We start from the raw sequence: 20,610 nt of genomic DNA on the forward strand, positions 1-20,610 counted from the left end.
AGGGGCTACACTTCAATGCATATCACTGCTGCCAGCAACACTGGCCCTAGCATATATGGATCTAAAGAACACTGTGTTTGTATTGTTTTGCATTATCTATATTGTTTTACACTGACTATTGTTGAGCAATGTCTGTATCATTTAGCATTGTGTCATATTTTACAGTGTCTGCCCAAAGTTATAAATGGCTCCCAGAGTGAGCAAGATAAAGTATGTGAAAAGAGACATTGCAATGCACCTGCGCAAACAAAACCTCATTTCGTATTCCTATTGCTTCTAGGGGGCATCATTGCACTGTGGCGCGATATTTCGCGATTCAAAAATATGACGATGTGCATTGTATAGGGTGTGACAATGCGCTGTGGCGCGAAATCATTAATTAATGTTATCGCAAGAGGGCGCAATACACAATCTCAGTTTTGCGTTGGACTTATTTTTTTTTTTGCATCTTGCAGTTGGGTCTGCAGAATAAGGAGAAAACTGCATGAAAAAAAGAAATGATTTGAAAAGAGATTTTTTTTCTTTTTAGATGTGCTTGCCTAGAAACAGATAAATAGGAACTGTGAGATCTTTGTTTTAGGTCTAATTTTGTTCAATACAGGCCTATTGTGAGTGTATCCAACCGTGAACCCTATGAACCAAATCGCGAGGAGACTGTACCGTTACACCTCTGACTTCTACTTAATATACAGGCAGTGCCCGGGTCAAAGGCTCACGGCCAAATCGTACTTACGAACATATTGAGGACGAAATAACAATAAACGAATTTAATAAATAGGCTACATCATTAAATTTGTAATTAGGCTATTTAATTTAGAATTTGATTATATATTTAGAAATATATTATACATTAAGTTAATATAGGCCTATTCATAATTTTTAAATAATTATAATTGTGAGTAATTTGGTACTCCCCACAAAGGGACCGCCATAAGCCCTATTTCAAAACAAAGGGTCTCAATAGCACGAACTACTTTGTGGCGCTCCTGAAAACATTTCACGGCTTCGGCGGTTCGTCGGCTAGGGGGATATAATACAGTGCCGTGTCCGAGGTTCTCATTGTTTCGTCATCCCTTTATAATATTTTTTATTGCTCTACCGTCTTGAGAATAGAGGTTAAAACGGCAGTACTCCTTTCATTCTAGAGAGCATACAGCAACAATGCAGACTACTACTGTATTTAAAGGTAGTGATGTTTTACTGTGCCTAATTTATGAATTACTATATGTAAGTGCATGAATGGGGCTGGCATTTAACCACAGCACTTAATATATGGGGTCCGCGGATGGTTCACTGTTATCCATGGAACGTATCACCCGCTAATACGAGAGGTGTATAATAATAATAATTATTATTATACACGCCTACTGTATTATTATTGTTCCGACAAATTTTACTTAAAGACAGATCGTAACCTGAGGACTGCCTGTATTCATTAAATATATTTAAGTCACATTCATGGGCGTCGTTAGGTCTGATCACTTTGGGCTGTAGCGCCGAGTATTTTAGCCCCGATGCCAATCTTCCCTCAAAAGTAAAAAAAAAAGTCAAGCCCCAGGTAAACTATAGATCTTTTCAAAAGCTAGGAACTCCCTTGAGTCAATTTAAGATTTTTAAGCGATATATATAACAGCAATTAATCTTGTGTAAAAGCAGAAGTTAAAAGAAAAAGTGGATGCTGGGTGGCGGGGTGACTCTTGCATAACACTGGTGCTTCACACCCTCAGGCTTGAGAAGTCAAATCTTTGTTCTGTGTGTGTGGAGTTTGCACGGTCTCTCTGTACTGCGGGGTTACTCTCTGTACTAAATCGTATTTAGTTTAAATATCCTTTAGGCAGTCTGTTTTGAAACTTCACTGTTGGTTATTTTTTAATTTTTTGACAAACGAGCAAAAGGCTTCATATTGAGTAGACGATGACGTGGTTTAATACTATCAGCGTGAGTTTACGTTTCGGTGAATCTTTGATATTGCGAAAAACGGGAATTTTACATGGAAATGACATCTTCTGTTTCTGCGCTTATCGCGGATGTGCAAGACTCCCAGCTGTTAAGTGTGTGAAATATTTTACTAGACCACAAACTTATCAACGTCACACTGCTGTTCACGCTAAAACGTCCGCGTTTCATCCAAATTATATAAATATAGCTGAAACATGCTAGTATCACAATACATATTTTCTTATTTTTTGTCAGAAGAAATAATATTTCGAAGAAAAGTGGAACATAGTAAAAAAAAAGAAAACCTTTAAGCTCGAAGACAAATACGATTCTCCGTGGGATTCGAACCAACGATATTAGGTATTAGCACACTACAGTCGGTACAGGTGTTTAAGGTAATAATCAGTAAATCTCACTAACAGTTTGTCTTTGAAGGGCGAAGTCAGTGGCGAGAACAAAGGTCTGTTAATAATTCAGTGCAATGTTTTGTGAAAGACCTTGACCTGCAATCGCGTAACAGGAAATGAAATTTCACTGGAGTGACGTAATTTACAGGACAAATGTGACTTTTGATTTTCAATGAAAAAAATCCACATTTAAACTTCAGAACACAAATATGGCACGTTTTAATAGTAGTAAGGCTCAGCAAGTTGTTGCAAACTGTCAACGTGAAAACTAGCATTGCATTAAAATGTAACGCAAAATTAAACATCCACCAGCTCCGATGTCCAGCAAAACAACTCCTCGCACACATTAACCACCACAGTTGTTCATCTGGTTACAAAATGACACAACAGTGAAACGCAGGAAGAAGCTTTACGCAACACAACGATAACTCGTGCTCTCGCCAAATGCACTATCGCTTTAAGAGCTGTTTGAAAACCCAGCGCGTCATCGTACGTTATGGGTCGTGATTGGAGGAGAGCGGATAGGCCACGCCCAGTCATGGCAGCAGCGAGGCTCCGCCTGGCCCGTCGTTGGCTCGAGTTCTCTGAGCTCTCGCGGAAGGAGCTTTATTGCTTGGGGGCATAGAGCGCTGCTTTAATTAAATTCTTCAAACACCAACATTCATGATCTGATCTAATATGTGTAATCATATTTAAATACGCGTTTGTTTTCCGTTAACTCTAAATCTGAGTCTAGTTTCCTCGCTGGTGCGTATAACTAACAGAGCCCGCAGCCTCCTAAAGAAGGCGGCCTCGTTTCCCCGCAATTGCATCTATTTTGGGTGCTGGATGAATAGTCCTTTTTTGTTTATTGGCTAGTATATGTAGTCGTTATATAATTCCACCTTTAAAAACATGCAGCCAGCATGCACGGATATTTTGCAGTGAACCTGACATCTTTGTAACTACGCCGTTTTCTTCCTTATAAGTCGGGGGGCCAGCGTGCGTTTTAGGACGAGTTGGCGGTGTTGGAGATTGGAGTCCCCCTCCCCCGGGTCGGTCCATTCATACATCCGCAGATCCCTCCTTCCGTCCGCGATCGCACACGCGTTCCGTATGACTCCAGCAATCCCGCGGTAATCGGTTACCTGAATGAGGAAGTGCGCTCGTCCGCTCCGGGTACTGATATCCGTGATAAGTGTGGAGGACGCGATCTGCCAGTCCTGAGCCACCCCCACCCGCTTTTTTTGTTTGCACCCTGTCCGCAGTTTTAAATCGGCCGCTCACTGAGCACTGGGGAGGCCAGGATGATTCCGGACAAAGCTCCCAGGGAGGACGTGTACCTGGTGCACGACTTAAAGAAAGAATCGCACGTCCCCAGCTTCGAGAAGTACAAGGAGCTTTACCTGAAGTCGGTGGAAAACCCTACGGGTGAGTGCAGTTTTGGGGCTTCATGCTCCAAGCAGTGAGGACTGAATGAATGAAATCTGCATTAAAAACAATAACCTACCTGGTGTGAAAAGAACGTGTCCCTCCCAAGCCGGTGACTTTTTCCCAGTTTAATATTTTCTTTTTGTGAAGAGTACGCTGTTTACGCACTGATTATTTATCGGTAATTTAATCATCATTATATTGTCGAATGTCATCAATAAATACGCAGATTTACACTTTGATAGGAGTTGAAAGCTTTGTGACGATAATTTTTATCACTATCCTGTGGAATCGATACACTTGTTTTTCTACAGCGTTATTGGGGATATAATATTAAATGTGTGTCTCCCTGATATCTAAGGGCATAACTGAGTATCTGTTGGAGTTATATATGTCTGAGGTATGTGCTGTTTTCTACTTTTGTTAAATTTCTCTGTGATCTCTTGCAATTCTGGGTAGCCGCCGTAAGCCTTTATAATTGGTTTCTAAAGGGACACTCATTCAAATGAGATTCCCTATGTCATTCCACTTCGTAATAATTATACACGTGATACTTTTTTTCGCTGTTTCTTTAAGTAAATAGGAATTCTTGTCTCTCCTATTCAGTGCTCTGGTGCATTTTTTGTGGGGTTAGGGGCCTTGCTGGGAGAGCCCAGTAGGCAAATGGTTACACCATTGTCCACGGGATTTGAACCGGCCACCATCTGACTATGGGCACCGTGTTCCGCAGAGCTGCTGCATTACTACATCTTCTCTTCTTTTTTGTGGCCAGTCTCCGCTCATTCACTCTCTGTGCTTGTGTTCAGAATTCTGGGGTGATGTTGCCAAAGGCTACTTCTGGAAGTCCAAGCACACGGGCCCCTTCCTGGACTACAACTTTGACGTGACCAAGGGCAAGGTGTATGTGAAGTTCATGGACGGGGCCACCACCAACATCTGCTACAACCTGCTGGACCGAAACATCCATGAGAAGAAGCTGGGGGACAAGGTAGCGTTTTTCTGGTGAGTCTGTAAGCAGAGAGAACTGCGGGCTGCACCCTTCATTTCCACCTGTCTTTGTGGGCCAGGCGATTCGGTGCATTATTTGACGCATTGTTTGCTCTGATTTGGCTGCTAGGTGCAGTCTGCTGTGATTGGCAGTGGGTGATAAACAGGTTAAGGGGCCGAACTCTTGACCAGTTTGTCGAGAGTTCAGTTCTGACTACTGTAATCTGCCATCCTTTAAAAATAGACACACTAAATTGGCCAGTCAGTTCTTTACAAGGCCAGATACCTCTGCAAGGTGTTGTATGGGGCAAACCAAGCTGATAAACGTGTTTTTACTTACTGGTGATGATGCACCTGTATGTCTTACGTGTAACAATCATTTAAACGTCAAACAGTTTTGACATTGTCCTCCTTTTAACTTTATTAGGCAAAGTTACCAGGAAGTTTTAAGCTTTTTTTGGATACTCAAGCTGGCGTAATACCCATATGCTCTTGCCATGAATATAGCCATAGTTGCTAGTTATATTAAGAGTCATCAGAATTGGCTGACTGCTAGGCAAGATCATGATTATTTTAGCCCCCCCCCCCCCCCCATGAGGCTGTTCATGGCAGAATTGTGGGCTCAGACAAGTAATATTATTTTCTCAGTTGTCTCATAGGAAATAAAATTTTAGGGTTCATTTTCAGTTTGTTGTTCTGCAACATTCTTTTGTCCCAGCAAACTTGTGCTGTTAATCTGTGCCTGGTGCATTATTGGGTCAAAAAGTTAACGACATGCCCTGAAGGTTGTTGGTTCAAGTCCCCACGTGTTTCACAGCTGCTATACCTATGAACTTGGTACTTAACCTCACAGCTTAATGTGTTAGTACATGCACCTTAATAGACAGTGCAGAAGGTAGCTGATCTTAACAAGGATTAGTCTTTTTTTCCTTTTAATGGTAACAATTAACAGCAGGTGAGTATGGATTAGCTTTCTGTACCCCAATGTGCTTGCTATTAAATGGGGCTTTTCTGCGCTTACCGTTTTGCTGTTTTGGAGCAAAATATTTGAAACGTGCACAGTTTGCCTATACAGGCCTTATCTCTGACTCTGGGACAGTCGCAGATGTCGGTTTTTTTTTTTTGTAATGAAAGTAAACAACCGTTCAGATTCCGGTTGCCGTGGACTTTCATCACCCGGGGAGATTCATGGACCAATCACCATCCCTTCCTTCTCGTTTTTATTTTACGAAAACCCCAGTGAACAGCATGCTCTCGAGGGGGGGGGCAGGGTCTGGAGGTGTGGCTGTTTTTCCGTGCACTAGAGCAGTCCAGCATCAGTTCCGTAGATGATTATGCCATTTTTCTCTGCAGGGAGGTACACAAGCAAACATCTCAATGTACTCGTACAAATGACAAAGCTTTCGAAACCTTGAATCTCCAGAGTCATCCCCCCCCCCCCCCCCCCCCCTCGTTGATTTGCTTATTTTTAAGCCCTGAAATAATCTCAGTAATGAATGTCAGCATGTGGGTAGGTGTCCTGACGGCTTGGCCTGGGCAACCACCGTCTCCAAACTGCCCTCCCGCGGGGTATTAATAGCCCCAGACAGGGAAAAAAGTGTCAAAGGAATTTGCTCCGGCGTGTGTAACCTGCAGGCATTTTGGCGGACGCTGGACGCGTCCTTCACTAAATCGTTTCGTAAGCTAAATTTGGACGCCTCTATTCAGCATGGCTGTGTATTCGCTACGGGCAAGGCCCCCCAGCCCCCCCCCTGGCTGTCTGTGACATCACAGGTGCACCTTGATTGGCCACCTGACCCCTCAGTTTTCTGTCATGTGCACAGTAAACGGTCACACTATGCAGTGAAAATCTTCTTCCTTCTGCCAACTGGTAAACAGTAAACAAACAAATTGAGGTGCTAAAGTCAGAGCACAATTAAATAGCAAATAAGACGATAGATTCAATGATGGTTATGACAGGTACGTAAACACAGTGCATTGTAAACATTTTAATGTTGTGAGTATTGCAGAATCTTGGGTAAGTAAGCGCGTAACTGGCTAGTCCTGTGTGCCTGGTGACCAAGATTATAATAGCTTTTCCTTTTCAATAGCTTTTATTTCATTTTCACTTTTTGTTAGAGTCAGAGAGAAGGCCGGTGAAAAATGGTGGTTGTGGGGGGAAAAATGGAATTTTGCAAGATCTCACAAAGTTCAGATGGACTTTTGTGATCCCTCACAATACTTTTGCGTTACTAATAATGACCGGACTGTGTCCATTTAAAGTACCAAACATAGAATTTATTTGCGGAATAATAAGTATAAAACTGAGTGATGCAGACGTGTCCAGTTAAATGAGCTTTTAGCATTAAACTATGGGGGACAATGCACACGGTGTAACTCATATATGTGTTTTTATATGTATTTATTAATAATTGCACTGTCTCCATCCACTGCCAGTGATGGTAAACAAGAGAGCTGGGCTTTTGCAGTGCACACACAGACACTGAAATGTTAATTCAAATTCGCCCGTAAAGAAATCAAACCAAAGGGTTGCCTGCTTTCGTTGAACGATTTTACAGCCTGAAACCTGAATATAAAGTTAACTTTACCGCGGTGTCATAGTTAAGGTTTAAACCCGAACCATTAATCTCGGGTTTACCTCCCTGGCATTCTCGCTTGAGGATCTATGTGGGGACAAGCGTATCTATAAGCTACTGAAGTACTCCAGAAAGCGGGTTCGAGTTTAAACCTTAACTCTGTCACCATGCTTGTATTTTTAGTTTTGTAAACGTACAATGCAGTTTGTTAGTTATTTCATGAAGCCTTGTTTTTATGTTTTTCACATTTGCTTTTCGTTACTTTTGTTAGTTTTCGTGAACGATAATAACTCTGCTGTTTACAGAGCATGGTGAGCGTGACGGTGTTGCAAACAGGCAGAGATTAGCAGTTCGTCTCCCTCCAGTGTGCTGGGGACGCACTGATCTCTCTCCCAGTTAACTTGAGCCCAGTTTGTGCTTTGTGGAGAAGGGCCTTTCACGCCTCCTTGGCACCTAAAGCTGCCAGGAATTTCACTGCACTCTGAGGTCATTGAGAAACACCAGGGGGAGCCATTGGTTTTTGCATGTGATGCCAATCTGATCGTTGGAGTGAAATCCTCCAGCCCAGGGTTAATATGACGACAACTATAGTTGAAATAGTTACTTTTTATATTATTTAGTCTTCATTTTTCTATGTATGTTGGGATTAAAGTTCTGGGCCCGGCTGTACGAAATCCCCTTCAGTTTTGCTTAAGTATGACACCTAAGGTTTAATTCTTCCTTAGCTGAGGTTTTTATTTTAGCGTATGCCTTAAAAGGTTTCGTTAGTTAAGAAAAAAATCCTTAAGGGATTTACAGCATTGAAAGACATTTTACAGCAGTAAAATTGTACAGTTCCCATGGAGACCATTTGATTGCTTGCTGCTTGTGGTCCTTATTGCCTCCAGTTTTAATTTAATTGACAAAAATTTAGACAAAAACGTAGCCCGACAAAGGGTTTCTGTGTGACGTTAACTAAAACAAATGTAACTAAAATATGCACTGATGACAATGTTGAAACAAACAGGTTATTCGTCTGGTGAATATAAACGGGTTTTAAAAAGCCAGATTTCCTCACCACTTTATCCTTCTCTGACGATGGGCGGTTCCCGCTGGTGTATTGTGTTCGCTAAGAATAGGTACTTTTCGCTCAATTGAGAACTACTCAGTGGCGCAAAAGGCAATAAACTTTGCTGAATGGTTACGACAAGTAGCAGCGCTAACTTGGGAGATACATGAAAGTTCTGGGAAAAGAGTAATACAGGAAAAATCGAGCAGATATTTATTGTTGCATCTCAGTTACGCTAAATACATTGATGCAGTTTTGCATGAGTCTGCATATTTCTACATTGGATAATTCAATGATAACCGATGTACTTCTGTCTAATATTGCCGTTGCCCAGGGTGAAACTTACCAGCAGCAAGTGTTAGCAGGATAATGCTACTAAGTTTTTTTTTTTTTGAGTTTTCTACGATATTTATTCCGTGAAGCCGAAAGATCGATCCACTAGCCAGATTTAGTAATGAATTATAAACCTGTCATGGGCTGCATAAATAAAATCATAAGTCAATTACCGGTCAAATCTACAATGCAGAATCAATTGATTATCATTATTCGTATCCACGGGGTTAATCACAGTCGCAGAACTTTCTTCACAGGCTGTGTTCATTTTCTTTATCTAAGTAAATGTTAAGGAGAAGACTTAAGGGTGTTCTGAGCTGCTGACTTCATGTTAAGGAAACTTTAACTCAGAATTTAACGAAAATCTTAACTAAAGGTGTTTTGTGGAACCGGCCCCTGATGTTTTTCTGACTGAGGTAGTGTGTGGGTCAGCTGGTTAGGATGCAGTGCCAGTCAGAGGAAGGGTATTGGTTTTAAACCCAGGGTCGGCCCCTGAGCACGGATTTTAACCAGAGGCCTGGGTAGTGGAGGGACTGGACCCCCAGTATTTAATTTAAGAGTACGTCGCCTTGGATAAACGCTTCTGTTAATAAAATGTAAATAATGATTTGCAATAAAATTCCTCTGTTGTAGGTGGCAGTGCCCCCCGGTAAAATACTTTGCAGTGCAGAGGTACCAACTTCAGCTCCAGCTCCTGTTCAGAGGATCACCACTGTTAATCGCTGGTTGTTTTGTCAGTTCCTGTTATATTTTTATCCAGTTGACAGCATTAAAATAATTTGGGAGTCACTGCAGGCTAAGAGAAGCTTATTTTAGAAAGAGAAGCCGTGGGTCACCTTGGTCACTTTATCTGTATCCTGGTGGGGGGGGGGGTTGTCTGTAGAATTCGTTATTTTAATCAGCTCATATCGACGGCCTTTTCAGTTTCTTGAACAAATATTCTGTTCATGCAGATTTGAATTTGGCTTATAAATAGTTTGACGCGAATCATTTTCCTCCTCATTTGAAATGGGTTTTATTTTGAATTTTTACACCCTCCCTTCTCTTGTAACCTTTAAAAACCCAAACTGTCTTTCATGCCGGTGACCACATCAGCTAAGAATGCAGAATGAAAGACTCCAGGATGTGACATCACTGCTCCTTGTGATGTTAACCAGTCGAAAGCAGGTGATTAACGGTGGCTTTGTCCTGATCTTCAGGGAGGGCAATGAACCAGGGGATGAGCTGAAGATCACCTACAGGGAGCTGCTCCAGCGTGTCTGCAAGCTCGCCAATGTCCTGAAGTCTCTGGGTATGGACCCCCTCCGTATCCTTGCCTGCTCTTTATAGTGACAGGAATAAACGGCTGATTTGATGTTTTGGGACAGATGTATGCTGTGAATTGACAGGCACTGGTGGGATGGACACTGGAAATTTGGCCGAGGGGGGTGCTGTGTGAGGGGGAACAAGGGGCCGGGTTATGTGCACAGTGGTGCCTATGTTGGTTGGAAGTACAGGGAAGGTTGTGGGTTCGAATCCCATGACTAGTAGATTAAGCATGTCACTGTTCGGCCCTTGAGCAAGGCCCTTTATCCAGACTGTGATTAAGTGGGTTGTGCATAGCTCAGTAGGTTAGGCATGTAGTCCTGCATCCAGAAGGTCGTGGGTTCAAATCATACAGTAACTCTTGGGTCCTGGAGCATGGCTTGTAACTACTCCAGGGACACTGGGTGATGGCTGACCCTGTGCTTTGACACCAAGCTTTCCTCACTTGTATGACTGCTACTGTAAATTAACTGTGTGTGTGCACACGCTCCCACAGGTGTGAAGAAGGGTGACCGCATCTCCATCTACATGCCCATGATCGTGGAGCTGGTGGTGGCCATGCTGGCCTGTGCCCGCATCGGGGCGGTCCACTCCATCGTGGTGAGTGAGCGGGTGCTTCGAAACCGCAGGGGGATCCGAACCCATCAGCCTGAGCCGTCATCATAACTTCTGCAGCCCAAAAACTGTTTTCACACACAAATCAATCTACAGTGCGTCATGTTAACCAATAACAGCGGGGGTCATTTAATTACTAGAATTTGGAAATATATTTTTAAAATGCTTTATTAAAATGCTAGTCTTGCTTCGTATGGTTCCTCCGGATGGAGGGAGGGTGACCCTGCGATTGGGGATGGATGGATGGATGGAGGTGTATGTGACACGAGGCTCTGATGTGCATCTCCCTGCTCAGTTTGCTGGCTTTTCCGCCGAGTCGCTGTCAGAGAGGATCCTGGACTCGCAGTGCTCTCTGCTCATCACTGCAGGTGCGAATCACGTCCCTGGGCCGCTGCCGTCTCCCATCCCGCTGTTGTCCCGATTCAGATGGTTCACTTCTCCTCTTGTATAGCTGCTCTACTTCTTCAGACCTTAAAATAAATATTACCCCCCAGGCAGTTATACATGTGATCTGCTTCATAAAGTAATTGATAAGTTTGTCTTTTCACCCCATTCTTCACTCTCTGTGGGCTCCTTCCCTTTAATTCCTTTATTCCCCCCCGCAGATGGATTTTACCGAGGGGACAAACTGATCAGTTTGAAGGTGATCGCAGACGACGCTTTGGAGAAATGCAAAGAAAAGTAAGGATTCGGGGGCTGGGGACCCCAAACACAAGCCCCTGATCCTCGGCCCCCACCACAGACCTCATACATCTCATCAGTTTTCTTTCATTAATCTCTTCTCTGTCTGTTATTGGTCTGCTTCTGCTCAGTAGGTGCTCGGACACAGAATGTTCTAGATGCACTAGTTAGATTTTGCTGTCGCTGTCAGGTCTGTGTTGTTTTTAAGTCGCGTAGTAAAATGTCCGACTTCTAGGGAGGCTCATGAAATAAGTTTTCAAAAGTTTTTGCTAAGTCTGGATTTGGAAAACTAGATTCAGATCGATCTATTTGACTGCGCGCTCCAATTTCCAAATTTTGCGTCTGTCTGTGGGATGCAGTTGGGAACTGCTGCTTAGGAATACCCAGAATCCTAGTTATGGAGGATAATTAGTCCCTCCTACTCTCCCGTTAATTGGCCATTACGATCCAACAGACAGATTTTAAGACATGAAAAATTGACCATGGCTAATACACTATGTATTTTTTTGCGTATAAAGATTTTACCGTGTCGTTTCCAGAAACTTCTCCATACAGAAGTGCATCATGTTGAAGCATCTGTCCAAAGAGTGCTCTGCCCCCTCACCAGCCCTGGGCTCCCAGTCCCCCCCCGCGAAGCGGACCTGCCCCAACCTACAGGTGAGAGCCACAGCCAGGTACTGACTGGGTCGTGGAGAGGCTCTCGCTGTCACTGAACCTCCACGTCGCCTCCGAGTCCGTGTTTAATGAGTGGTCAGGCTTCATGCTAACGACGTTTCGGTCTCTGATTGTCGTCTTAAACTGAAAATCCTTTTCCATTAACCTTTGGCTTTAACAGCAGGAACGCAAAGAGACCGTAAAGAAAGCCCGCCCCCTCCCCCAGGTATTCCCGCTCCGGCAGATTCCCGCCGTTCCCCCCCCCCCCCCCCGACGTGCTTCCAGCTAGTGTAGTCTGAGAGCATGCTTAGTTACGCCTGTGCAGTTCTCTTGCTGACCACCAGGGCGTAGAAACGGCTCGGGGAACGGAGATCGACGGATTCTCCGCCATCTCAAACCCGCCGTCATTCCGCAGTACGGCTTGAAATTCCCGGAAACTGGTCCAGATTCCTAAGAGAGTTGCGCTGTTATTTACTAGCCTGTCAAATACACACCGGTTTCTTTCTGTTCCACCAACTTCACCAATGTTACTTAGTAACACGGTAATCTGTGGTCATAACCATACTAAAAAATTATATTTCTATTAACCATAATCCTAACCGAACCAGAATTTATCGTAGAATGACCTACAGCTCCCTGTAGATGATCGCTAAAACGATGATGATTTTGCCATAAATTGAACATCTGACTGAGCAAAATATGTTTCTATGCCCTGTTGCTAATGGACAGCCGGTTTAAATGGGGGGGACATTTCTATCCGGGTTGAGGACTTGTGTCCTGGACAGGATAGAAATGTCCAGCTATCCTGTTTAAGCAGTTGAGACTGTCTGTCCTTCCTGTCCTCTTGGCCATTTAACCTGGATTCTTGGGAAAATTCAGGCTCCTTTGCTGAATTTGCAGTGAAGTCCCAGGAACTGCCGTGTGGTTTTAACAATTATACACAGATTAGTTGGCTGAATGCTCCCACTTGACTGTTTTGATTTGTACTCTTACAAAACGTTTGATTTTCTTTCCCTCTTAAGCGCCGCATTTGCGGATTAACATCAGATGCGCTGTATTACTAACGATGCTGCATTCGAGCCGGCCAATCACGAGCCGTTTCATTTTCTGCCTTTAGTCTGTACTTTACCTCTCTGCGCTTTCATCCTCTTTTGAAATGAATTATAATATGTATAATTATCATCCATAACAGTTGTGGAACTCACTTATGGGGGTTTTACTTGTACAAAAATGTTCTGAGGGCAGAATGAAAAATGATTGGTACAGAGAGAGAACCAATCACATCGTACAGGAGGTGGGACCAGCCAATCAGATGTCTTGGTCCCACCACCTCTAGTTGCTTGAACCGACCTCCTATCCTCAGAACATTTTTGTTTAAATTAAACTCCCACACGCGTGAAACTCCAGCCAGCTTCAGGGATTGTGTGTCTGAGGAAGCAGATCATATAAAAACCGTTTGTGGTTTTTATACAGTTCTGCGCAAAAGGCTGTTGAAGAAAATCAGTGTGTTAGCTTAGCCGTCTCCAAACCTCTTTTCGCAGTCATACAAGTGAGGAAAGTCACGACCAGTACAGCCATGTATTTGCTGACTTGGGCACTAACATACCATATTTGGCTAATCGATATCTCACCAAGTTACCCAAGTAATTAATTGAGCTAATGGTGAAATTTAACGAATACTTGAAATGGCTGAGGTGCCCCTGAGGAGAGTTTGGGACCTGAAGCGCTGTTCATATCGCTGCATATTCTCATCCTAAATCATGTGTTTTTTTTCCTAAGCAAACGCACACTTACTACCCAGATAAATAGACTTACGCATTTTTCTTTGGCAGCCTGAGACTTGCCCAGGACAGTGTGCATCTTGTTACCCGCGGTGGGGTTCACGCCAAGCGCGGTGTGTGATGGAGGTATCCTGACCTCTTGGTCAGTTTCGGCAGCTAACGCCGGCCTGCTCCGGTCCCCGCAGATTCCCTGGAACCCCGAGGTGGACCTCTGCTGGCACACGCTGGTCGAGGACGCCTCAGACGAGTGCGATCCTGAATGGTGCGAGTCGGAAGACCCGCTTTTCATCCTCTACACCAGTGGCTCCACTGGCAAGCCCAAGGTACGCCGCTGCCCCCCCCCCCCATGCTCGAAGCGCGACATCAAGTGAAAAGATGGTGGGAAGATTTTAGGTGTAGTGACTCCACTCTCCTCCCGACCAGGGTGTCCTACACACCATCAGCGGCTACATGCTCTACACAGCGTGTACCTTCAAGTACGTGTTCGACTACCAGCCTCAGGACGTCTACTGGTGCACGGCCGACATCGGCTGGATCACCGGGCACTCCTACATCACCTACGGGCCGTTGGCCAACGGGGCCACCAGTGTGTTGGTAAGATGACTCTCCCTGCCCGTCGTCACTCTTGCTGCCTATAGCCGGGTCACGTGATCTGATTTGGCGCAATCGCCACTGTGACTCGTCTCAGTTCGAGGGCCTGCCCACCTACCCAGACGTGAGCCGGATGTGGGAAATCGTCGATAAGTACCGGGTGACCAAGTTCTACACGGCACCCACCGCCATCCGCATGCTGATGAAGTTCGGAGACGAGCCCGTCCGCAGGTGAGTGTCTCATGGTGTGCAGGAATATCATCGTACGAGGTGCCGGAGATTCCTCAGATGCGTAAATGGGGGGACCTTGGATTGGAGGATTTATATTTCTTAGTCCTGTCCTCCTTGGAGTCGCATTCTTCCTGCAGTTTTGCGCGTTAGGTTCTCGTAGCATTTTGTCGTGCAACGTGCACAATGACAGCGAAGTTGCCGTTGACTTGACTTTGACTTGCTTGGATGGGTCTCATTCTCTAGGTAGGATGTTGCCAGTTTGCGCCCTTATAATGGCTGTTCGACACAGAGTTTTGAATACACGATGGACTTCAGTACTGTGTGCTGCACCGTGTTTAGGCGTAGCTGCTCCTCCACGCTCACAGAATGTTTCGGCCTCCCCCGCAGATTTACCCGGAAGTCGCTGAAGGTACTGGGCACGGTCGGGGAGCCCATCAACCCGGAGGCCTGGCTGTGGTACTACAACGTGGTCGGGGAGAAGCGCTGCCCCGTGGTGGACACCTTCTGGCAGACGGAGACGGTGAGCGCCGTGTATCTACACCTGCTTCGTTTAGAGTTAATGCGTCTGGTTCTTAATGAGATGGCTAAAGCTTAGCACAGGCTAGTACTGGGCTCCGCGGGGCGGTGCTGTTTCCTGACTCTGCCTCTTCCCTACCCCAGGGGGGGCATGTTTTGACTCCGCTGCCAGCTGCCACCCCTCTGAAGCCTGGCTCAGCAGTATGTCCTCCTCCATCGCCATCCTAAAATTAAGTTGGCCAAAAAATGCAAATTCTCTCCAAAACCTGGAGTCCCAGATAGTCCTTGGTACAGTTTGGTCATTTGTTTGTCTTTTTTTTTCTTCTTTGCAGACTTTTCCTTTCTTTGGCGTCGTTCCGGCCATTTTGAATGAGTCGGGGGAGGAGCTAGAAGGACCAAACGAGGGATACCTGGTAACGTAAATGATAGCCGCTAATTTCAGCAATGTCTTGTAAATGGCAATGACGACATGGTAGCTGCTAAACTGAACTGTAGTTGCTAATGAGAACCTTGATGTATTTTTACACGGAAGACATAATGGGAACATTAACTTCTAAACTAAATTTCGCTAAATTGAATGATAGCCGCTAATGCTAACAGTGGCTGCTAAATTCAATGCTATCTGCTAACCGGAACGATGGCAACTGTTTTAAACGTTGGCGTTAACGCAGTGCTTACAGTGAGTCTGTGAGCAGTGGGAACCTGAACAGCTGGCGGCCTGTTTACTTTAAATGGCCCGTATCGCCGCTGCCCAGATTGAGTGCCACTAAATGCCTGCCATCGCTCTTGGAGGGGTGCCTGGGGAGACGCGTGGGGGGGGGATTCCTGGCAACGCGCTGAACGCCTGTGTGCTGTCAGGTTTTCAAACAGCCCTGGCCTGGTGTCATGAGGACAGTCTACGGAAACCAAGAGAGGTTTGAGACCACGTACTTCAAGAAATTCCCAGGCTACTATGTCACCGGAGACGGTGAGGCCCCAGGCTGGGGGCGCCATGTTTATGCTCTGGTTTTCTATGGGGGGGGGTGTGACATGAGACCAATATGACTTCTGATTTGGGTTCCTCAGGTTGCAGGCGGGATAAGGATGGGTACTTGTGGATCACAGGGAGAATCGACGACATGCTGAACGTGTCCGGTGAGGCCTGTTAGCCGGCGCTAAATGGCGAAATGTAGCCATTCATCATAAGTACACCTGAGTTACAGTATTCAGGCCGTATGTCAGGTTAGGCTTATCGTGGGTGTCGACTCCTGTCACGGTGGGTTGTCATGGAAATGCTGACCGTGACTCTCAGGGCACCTGCTGAGCACGGCGGAGGTGGAATCGGCGCTGGTGGAGCACGAGGCGGTGGCCGAGGCAGCTGTGGTCAGCCACCCCCATCCCGTGAAGGGCGAGAGCCTCTACTGCTTTGTCACGCTGAAGGATGGCTGCGAGTACGGCGCCGCCCTGGAGGCCGAGCTCAAGAAGAAGGGTACCCGCTCGGTCACAGTATTCAGGCTCGGGGACGGACCCCGTCCCGTAGACGCGCATGGTTTTATCTGTGTGGTGAGATTAATATCCCTCTCTGACAGTGCGGGAGAAGATCGGTGCCATCGCCACACCGGACTACATGCAGAATGCTCCGGCGCTCCCAAAAACAAGATCAGGTGAGACCTCACCTCCACTTCCTGTTTCGTGGAAACTCGCCCTGAGCTGCGGACATGGTCAGGGAGGTCGTTGGAGGTCAGCAGGTCTGCTGATATCCGCAGTGGTTACACGGGTTAGTTATGTTGACCTCCAGTGAAACCCAGCATCATCTCCTGCCTTAATTTGGGGGTTTCTACCTCCGGTCCGCTTTCACTTGGAAGATTCTGGTTTAAGAAAGATTAACTCCTGTACTTACTCGACATGTTTAATATGCTGGTTATATGATGACATTGATATGTATATGTGCCATTTCTATACAAAATTGAGTTTTGGGGTTGAAGGGCTTAGCTTAGGTGCTTGTCAGTGATATAATTGCTCTGCCTGCCGTGGGATTTGAACCAGCAACCTTCGGGGCACAGACCCTAAGCCCCAGCGCCGCATGCAGAAATGCCACCTGTGGTTCTTTTTGCTTTTTCCGTTTGCTTATTGGTTTTGGTTGCCACACCCCCGACCCGTCACTGCAGGGAAGATCATGCGCCGGGTTCTACGCAAGATCGCCCGTAACGAGCGGGACCTGGGGGACGTGTCCACGCTGGCTGACAGCACCGTCATCGAGCAGCTATTCCAGAACCGCTGCTGCACGGTCTGACCCGGGAGCAGTTGGCCGCCTGCAGGACTGAGGCTCGACTAAGTGGGGGAGCCCTTCTCAGGGTGAAGTAGCGATGAAGAAAGGGGGGGGCAGATAATTAGCATCTGCTTCCCTGTGAAGAACAGTAGGCTAGCCTTTTATTTTTTTTATTGGGTTATTTTTTTTCTTTTTTAAAGACGTTTAGCTTTTTGTTTAAAACGGCCTTGTGGATTGGCGTATGTGTGTGCGCTTGCGTGTGTGTCAATATGCCTACACATTACCCTCCTCTTCTCCTCCTGCCAAACCTAATTTAGAAATAATCTCTACTGCTGTTTAATATGTGAGATTGTGGGGATTATTGGCGCGCTGGAACATACTTACGTCCTTGCTATTTCGGGCGCTCGGAGTGATTTTTCTGTGTGGTTTGGCTCATTCGTGCATTCTGCATTTTTGTCGAATCTGGTTGTATCTCCTTGCACCTTGTGTATCACCTTTGTTGCTGATAAATACGTTTCAGAATCACTCCGTTTTCTGGTTCAGTGGAGCCCACGGATCGACTGGTTGAATAAAAACAGATTCTGCTCTCTACATCTTCCAGTCACTCGCCGTATGACCGGCTGGAAGTGTTCCCGCCAAAACCCTTTTTATCAGTCATCTCAGAAGGGAGTAGAATCGATGAGTTACCCAAATGAAAGTTGATGAATCCAGTGAGTTGCATTTATGGGTCTTTGCGCGTAGCGTCATCGATATGTTTTGTCTCCAGGTGACTTTGTTTTTTTGTTTTAAATAAAATTTTTTCGTTGCTAACCTACTGGTTCATTACAGAAACACGGTGACCCAAAGCCATATTATGCAATGACAGCACTGGACTCTGGTTGGTGCACTGTTTGACTTTGATATTTGTTACCACTCCCCCCCCCCCCCCCCCCACACACACACACACACCCTTTTTTAATATGTTACACTCCTCTGGCTTGATGTTTTTGCAGAAATAAGCCAGTTCAGTGTCTGTGTCTGTCTGGGTATATACAGGTGATGAACCCGTGCAGAATGTATTTTATCATTTTTGTCTGCATATGAATTATTTAGGGCTTTTTAAACCATATTATCTAAGGTATTTGGCAGTTGTGCCGGTAAACCATTTAACTTGCGTTTTCCCGTGTTGTTTGCCTGAACATACACAAGATGCAGATTGGCCTTTGGGTCCCACCCCTACGAAAGCGCAAGCCATATAGAGTGACCTGCTGTAGGAAGAAATCTGCAACGCTAAGAAACGTTTTGTTTCTGACAGAATGTTATGCATTACTGTGTCTGTTTTCGAGGTTTGTGCTGGGGTGTTCACAGAATAACCGCTACTGAAAAATAAACATTGAATAATTTTTTTTTAAATTTTTAATCGTGTTTTTTTTTCGTTTCCTAAGTGTACTTACGGCCATTTTAAAGTCTCCATTCTTTTGCCATACACTCTCGCTGGTGCTCTTTATGATATGGAGAGCGAGTCACGCCAGGACCCGGTGACAATATCACGGTACTGGGAGTTTTAGGAACCAGTAGCAAATGCATTTCCATCGTAACGAGATGTCATCTTTTATTAAAATTAATAAAAATTGGATTAAAAATTGAAATTGCCCTTGGCTGTGTGTTGTCATTATTTATTCTATTGACTGGATCCACTAATTTAATCCTCACTCTCCTCTAGTCGGTATCCTGATTTGTAACCGCTACCTCCCGTCAGTGAGACGCCCTCAGCCCAATGAACTGTTACTTGCAGGGAATGGTGGTATAAATTATACAGAAGTCCCGCAAAACAGCGTATGTGTTCTGTAACTGCCTGTCTCTTCTAACTCAAACTGTCCACCAGGTGGCAATGTTTCTGAAGGAAACGGCCTTTAGCCCGAAATTTTCACAAACCAAAAAAAAAAACTAATTCGCACGTTTGTGTGTCTTGTGATTTTTTGACTTTTTTCTTGCTGCTGATGCGTGTTTCCGTACATCACGCACAAATTACGTTCATTAAACATGATCCATCCTACTGTACTTGGAGGACAAGCGGATAATTAAAAATCATATTGTTTGCACTTTGTGTGGGTTTGTGGGGGGGGGGACGTCTTTGATGTGGAACGTTTTTGTTTATCTGTCTGCAAAAATAACCTGTGAATAGCTAATGAGATGTATACAGTCATTAATCATGCAGATGCCTGGAATGTTATTTCTTTTTTACAATTATAAATATCTCTACGTACCTCTTTTCTGTCCAGGATCTTTCCCCAGATTTCCGAGGTACTTCATATTAAGAAAGCATGATGAAACACAAAAGCTGACTGATTAGCCCTGTAAATACCATTATCATAACCACGATCGTTCACAGCTACTATTGCTAATACTGGTGGTCCTCACTAAAACTGGTATTTCCTATGCTTGGAACTGGTTTTCAAGGCTATGCTGTTAACACACTGGGCTTTTGAAAAAACTGCTTTCTTTTCACATTTTTTTAATGAGTGTGAATTTGCATCTATAAATATGCATTTCGAGCCTGTTTCTACTTGAAGTGACCAACACTTGAAGGGTATTTAAAAACCTCCGTTTTATTTGCGGGGTGTACAGGTCACGTGGTTGCCGTGTCGACGCATTTGTCTCGCGCGCAGCAGCACCGGGTCAGGTCACGCCTTGTCCGATGGGTGGCATGTATTTGAGTGTATAGCTTTCAAATGAATTTGTTAGAGGAGGGGGGTCTGCTAGGTGTTCCCCTGGGTGTTGGCCAGCTGTCGTTCGTGCTTGACCCCCAGTGTTTGCATGGTGGGAGCTGCAGGAATAACGAAGTCCAATCTGCTCAGCTCGTCATGGAGTGAGATGGCCAGGGAGGGGGGGTCCACAGCACGTGCAGGACAGAACCAGGACCTATGCACTACTTGACGCGTTCCCCCGAGTGGTTTTCTCTTTTTTGCGGTGCAGACCTGCAGGTCTTCGTAGTGCCTCAGGGAGATCGTCCAGTGGAGCAGGCTAATGAGAAAGGGAAGGTTCAATAACAAGACCAACGGGTCCCTGCTGTCTGCTTTAGCATGTAAGCCAAGGGATTCGCTTCGGGGGGTGGGACATCCCTGTTGCCCATGTGTCGTCATCCTCTGCCGCTGAGCGTATTATGCAGGTATTAACAAAAAAATCGAAGGAGCCATGAAAACTAAGACAGATGGTCTTTTTTGAGTCAGTTTTTAAATCGTTGTATTGTCAAAGCTTTTTTTTAAATAAAACGTGGTTTGTTTAAAAATGCTATCTACCATGTACTGGT

General features: G+C 45.1%; 1 protein-coding gene across 3 annotated transcripts; it reads left to right on the forward strand.

Moving 5' to 3' along the window:
* Positions 1 to 2,882: 2,882 nt before the first annotated feature.
* acss2 (acyl-CoA synthetase short chain family member 2) lies at positions 2,883 to 18,949 on the forward strand. 3 transcript variants are annotated; one of them, XM_049005453.1, is made up of 19 exons: positions 2,883 to 3,755; positions 4,562 to 4,757; positions 9,899 to 9,990; positions 10,501 to 10,604; positions 10,915 to 10,987; positions 11,225 to 11,300; positions 11,840 to 11,957; positions 12,136 to 12,180; positions 13,921 to 14,058; positions 14,159 to 14,329; positions 14,424 to 14,557; positions 14,945 to 15,077; positions 15,218 to 15,274; positions 15,406 to 15,486; positions 15,932 to 16,040; positions 16,139 to 16,207; positions 16,365 to 16,541; positions 16,642 to 16,716; positions 17,221 to 18,949. In XM_049005453.1, exons 1-19 carry the CDS (start codon positions 3,632 to 3,634, stop codon positions 17,343 to 17,345), a joined length of 2,097 nt encoding a protein of 698 aa, XP_048861410.1. In that variant the 5' UTR covers positions 2,883 to 3,631; the 3' UTR covers positions 17,346 to 18,949. The 3 variants fall into 3 exon arrangements, with proteins under 3 accessions (XP_048861410.1, XP_048861411.1, XP_048861412.1); XM_049005454.1 differs by having other exon boundaries at positions 12,139 to 12,180; XM_049005455.1 differs by lacking the exon at positions 12,136 to 12,180 and having other exon boundaries at positions 2,885 to 3,755.
* Positions 18,950 to 20,610: the final 1,661 nt, after the last annotated feature.

Source organism: Brienomyrus brachyistius, unplaced genomic scaffold, assembly GCF_023856365.1.
Source record: "Brienomyrus brachyistius isolate T26 unplaced genomic scaffold, BBRACH_0.4 scaffold314, whole genome shotgun sequence".
Classification (NCBI taxonomy): Eukaryota; Metazoa; Chordata; class Actinopteri; order Osteoglossiformes; family Mormyridae; genus Brienomyrus; species Brienomyrus brachyistius.